The 5,000-nt window shown below is 44.0% G+C and overlaps 1 protein-coding gene across 1 annotated transcript in view; it reads left to right on the forward strand.

The window, feature by feature from the left end:
- Positions 1-5,000, forward strand: part of LOC143287956 (sodium-dependent serotonin transporter-like) — a 113,527-nt gene that overhangs the window by 106,316 nt on the left and 2,211 nt on the right. Inside the window, exons 12-13 of the mRNA XM_076596200.1 lie at positions 2,049-2,148; positions 2,799-2,899. Coding sequence (XP_076452315.1) covers positions 2,049-2,148; positions 2,799-2,899 — 201 coding nt within the window. The remainder of the gene's footprint in view (positions 1-2,048; positions 2,149-2,798; positions 2,900-5,000) is intronic.

Below are 5,000 nucleotides of genomic sequence, written 5' to 3' on the forward strand. Positions count from 1 at the left end.
AGAACTCGTAACAGAAATTCGTCGTATAATTCATGTTTTGACCATCCGCGGTACAAAGATGAACTTTTGTTGGATCCTTTCTCACGAAGGGATCGTGGGAAATGAGCGGGTGGATCGTTGTGCGAAAGAAGGCGCAATGAACATTTACAATGCCATAGAAATTCATATTCCATATTCATTAAAAGAAGGTTATTCTCTGCTGGAGAAAACTTGCTGGAACCATGTCAATAAACTAAAACAGGAGTCTGACCCTGACAGAGAAAATACTGATAATAGTTCACGCAAAATTGATCGCGTGTTTTCTTTTAAAACAAAAGGACATCACAGTAGCAGAAGGCTCACCAGTCTAATATACAGACTACGACTTGATGCCATAAAAACAAAATATACTTCTAATGTGAGTTGCATTTGCGGCAATGAAATTACCCTCGTGCATATCATCCATAAATGTGAACAGTTAAAACCATATCTACCTATGTCATTTACAAAATCTGCAGTTCCATCTGCTTCCATTAGAAATGTCTTACATGATAATCAACATGTGTTTGAAGTAGTTCATAGTTTAATTTGGAGCCCAGTTGGCTCTTTGTTGCAATTCTACTGGTTGACTATTTAGTTTAATTTATTTCGTTTATATTCTTTTTTTAATGTTAATTGAGGAGAGAGGAACAGGGAAAGTTGTGATGATTTAAGGCATGGATGGCGTGGGGGAGATGACAGATTTTCGTCTAAAATCACAAATGTGGATAGACGTGAAGCAAAAGAACGAACGAACTAAAGAGACAAGGTGTTATAGGGTGTAATTATGATAGTCGACTTCGACTATGACCATTAAAACAGCAGGGGAGGTAACTACTGTCCCGACTATCTGGGCTACAATTTGATTACAGTGGATTGTCTTGCCCCAAGTTACATCCCCACTCTCTCGGCCAAGAGGGTTTTAGGACAGTCGGCGTTGGGATGGTTCCCAAAAGGCCAGCTAGCCCTCAAGGCTGCAGCACCAAGAGCCAGTACAATTTTGCCTCCTAGTTTGAGAGTCAATATTCCTTTACTAAAGACTAGGTTGTAAATGATTTCTCATTGTAATGGAGAGACCATTGATCATACAACTCTCGGTTTTCTGTTGGCCCCAATGTCCACCACCACTACCACAACAACAACAACAACAACAACAACAACCACCACAACCACCACCACTACCACAACAACAACAACCACAACCACCACCACCACCAAAACAACAACAACAACAACAACAACCACCACCACAACCACCACCACCACCACAACAACAACAACCACCACCACCACCACCACCATCACCACCACAACCACCACCACCACCACCATCACCACCACAACAATCACAACCACCACCACCACAACAACCACAACAATCACAACCACCACCACCACCACCACAACAACAACCACCACCACCACCACCACAACAACAACAACAACAACCACCACCACCACCACAACAACAACAACAACAACAACCACCACCACCACAACAACAACAACCACAACCATCACCACCACAACAACAACAACCACAACAACAACAACCACAACAACAACCACCACAACAACAACAACAACCACAACCACAACAACAACCACCACAACAACAACAACAACCACAACCATCACCACCACCACCACATACAACAACAACAACCACCACCACCACAACCACCACTACCACCACCACTACCACCACAACAATCACAACAACCACCACCACCACAACAATCACAACCACCACCACCACAACAACAACAATCACAACCACCACCACAATCACAACCACCACCACCACCACAACCACAACAACCACCACCACCACCACCACCACAACAGCAATCACAACCACAACCACCACCACCACAACAACAACCACAACCACCACCACCACCACCACAACAACAACAACAATCACAACCACCACCACCACAACCACCAGAACAACCACAACCACCACCATCGCCACCACCACAACAACAACCACCATTGATCATATCATGTTGGTCCCAATGTTGCAGGGAGGCATCTACGTGGTACAGCTGTTCGATACATACGCCGCCCCCATCTCCATTTTGCTGGTGGTATTTCTGGAGGCTGTGGGAGTCAACTGGATTTATGGTACTCTGTGTGTGTGTGTGTGTGTGTGTGTGTGTGTGTGTGTGTGTGTGTGTTTGTTTGTGGACGTGTGTGTGTGTGCGCGCGTGTGTGTGTGTTTGTTTGTGGACGTGTGTGTGTGTGTGTGTGTGCGTTTGCGTGTGTGTCTTTTTTTATGTTTTATTTTGCTGTCTAGTTCGTACTTGTGAATGCTTACCTCATTGTATCCATTTTCTTTGATGGGAACATTTGTTTTTCATTGTGGCTAGTTTTGAATAACTGATCGCGATCAATCAATTCATAAAAGTGTATTTTGCATTGATATTTTGTGTTTTCAAGGAATTCATCAATTTCTGTTTTGTTTTGGTATTTTGTGTTTTCAAATCATTTAATCAATGTGTGTCTGTATGCGTCTATTTCATTGTGTTGGTTGACTAGACCATTCATATAGACTGGATGATTGGTTGGGCGAATGATTGCGATTTTGATCGGTTCATTGAGTGGGTTGTTCATTAGTTGATTGATTGATTGGTTGATTGATTGGTTGGTTGATTGATTGATTGATTGGGTGACTGGGTGATTGATGTATTGATTGGGTTGTTCATTTGTTGATCGATTGAGTGATGGATGGATGGATGGATGGATGGATTGATTGATGGATTGATTGATCACAGGTGTGGATCGCTTCAGCGCGGACATTCAGTGCATGCTTGGGGCGCCTCCTGGTGCCTACTGGAGAGTGTGCTGGACCTACATCAGCCCTGTCTTCATGCTGGTGAGGGGCGGGGGGTGTGGGTGTGTGTGGGGGGGTGTCACCTGCATCCACTGCACATTCTTCTTCCTCTGCGTTCACTCGTATGCACACGAGTGGGCTTTTACGTGTATGACCGTTTTTACCCCCGCCATGTAGGCAGCCATACACCGTTTTCGGGGGTGTGCATGCTGGGTATGTTCTTGTTTCCATAACCCACCGAACGCTGACATGGATTACAGGATCTTTAACGTGCGTATTTGATCTTCTGCTTGCATATACACACGAAGGGGGTTCAGGCACTAGCAGGTCTGCACATATGTTGACCTGGGAGATCGTAAACATCTCCACCTTTTACCCACCAGGCGCCGTCACCGTGATTCGAACCCGGGACCCTCAGATTGACAGTCCAACGTTTTAACCACTCGGCTATTGCGCCCGTCCCTACTGCACATCAGTTTGAGCAGTTTTCAGTCAAGCTTTGGGCCCCTGGTGGTGGGGGCTTTATAAGCTAGGACAAAACGTACACGTAACATGCAATGGAAACCAGTGCGCGACAGACGAACACAGAAATGCGAACACAGAAAATACGACATACTACACAGAAAGCAATCAGTACCAGTACCAGTATCAGTACCAGTACCAGTACCAGTACCAGTATGTGCGCTTTGAGTTGATTTCATCAAGCTTTTGCCCCATATAAATACCATTATTATTATTATTATTATTATTATTATCAGTACCAGTACCAGTACTAGTATCAACATCAGTATCAGTATCAGTAGCTCAAGGAGGCGTCACTGCGTTCGGACAAAACCATATACGCTACACCACATCTGCCAAGCAGATAGGTCTATGACCTACAGGCATTCTTTGTGTTATCTCTGACCTACAGGCATTCTTTGTGTTATCTCTCTCTGACCTACAGGCATTCTTTGTGTTATCTCTCTGACCTACAGGCTCTCTTTGTGTTATCTCTCTGACCTACAGGCATTCTTTGTGTTATCTCTCTGACCTACAGGCATTCTTTGTGTTATCTCTCTGACCTACAGGCATTCTTTGTGTTATCTCTCTGACCTACAGGCTCTCTTTGTGTTATCTCTCTGACCTACAGGCATTCTTTGTGTTATCTCTCTCTGACCTACAGGCATTCTTTGTGTTATCTCTCTGACCTACAGGCATTCTTTGTGTTATCTCTCTCTGACCTACAGGCATTCTTTGTGTTATCTCTCTGACCTACAGACATTCTTTGTGTTATCTCTCTCTGACCTACAGGCATTCTTTGTGTTATCTCTCTCTGACCTACAGGCATTCTTTGTGTTATCTCTCTGACCTACAGGCATTCTTTGTGTTATCTCTCTCTGACCTACAGGCATTCTTTGTGTTATCTCTCTGACCTACAGGCATTCTTTGTGTTATCTCTCTGACCTACAGGCTCTCTTTGTGTTATCTCTCTGACCTACAGGCATTCTTTGTGTTATCTCTCTCTGACCTACAGGCATTCTTTGTGTTATCTCTCTGACCTACAGACATTGTTTGTGTTATCTCTCTCTGACCTACAGGCATTCTTTGTGTTATCTCTCTGACCTACAGGCATTCTTTGTGTTATCTCTCTGACCTACAGGCATTCTTTGTGTTATCTCTCTGACCTACAGGCTTTCTTTGTGTTATCTCTCTGACCTACAGGCATTCTTTGTGTTATCTCTCTGACCTACAGGCATTCTTTGTGTTATCTCTCTGACCTACAGGCGTTCTTTGTGTTATCTCTCTGACCTACAGGCATTCTTTGTGTTATCTCTCTGACCTACAGGCATTCTTTGTGTTATCTCTCTGACCTACAGGCATTCTTTGTGTTATCTCTCTCTGACCTACAGGCATTCTTTGTGTTATCTCTCTGACCTACAGGCGTTCTTTGTGTTATCTCTCTAACCTACAGGCTCTCTTTGTGTTATCTCTCTCTGACCTACAGGCATTCTTTGTGTTATCTCTCTAACCTACAGGCTCTCTTTGTGTTATCTCTCTCTGACCTACAGGCATTCTTTGTGTTATCTCTCTGACCTACAGACTTTCTTTGTGTTATCTCTCTCTGACATACAGGCATTCTTTGTGTCATCTCTCTGCATTC

The sequence above is a fragment of the Babylonia areolata genome, chromosome 12 (assembly GCF_041734735.1).
Source record: "Babylonia areolata isolate BAREFJ2019XMU chromosome 12, ASM4173473v1, whole genome shotgun sequence".
Taxonomy (NCBI): domain Eukaryota; kingdom Metazoa; phylum Mollusca; class Gastropoda; order Neogastropoda; family Buccinidae; genus Babylonia; species Babylonia areolata.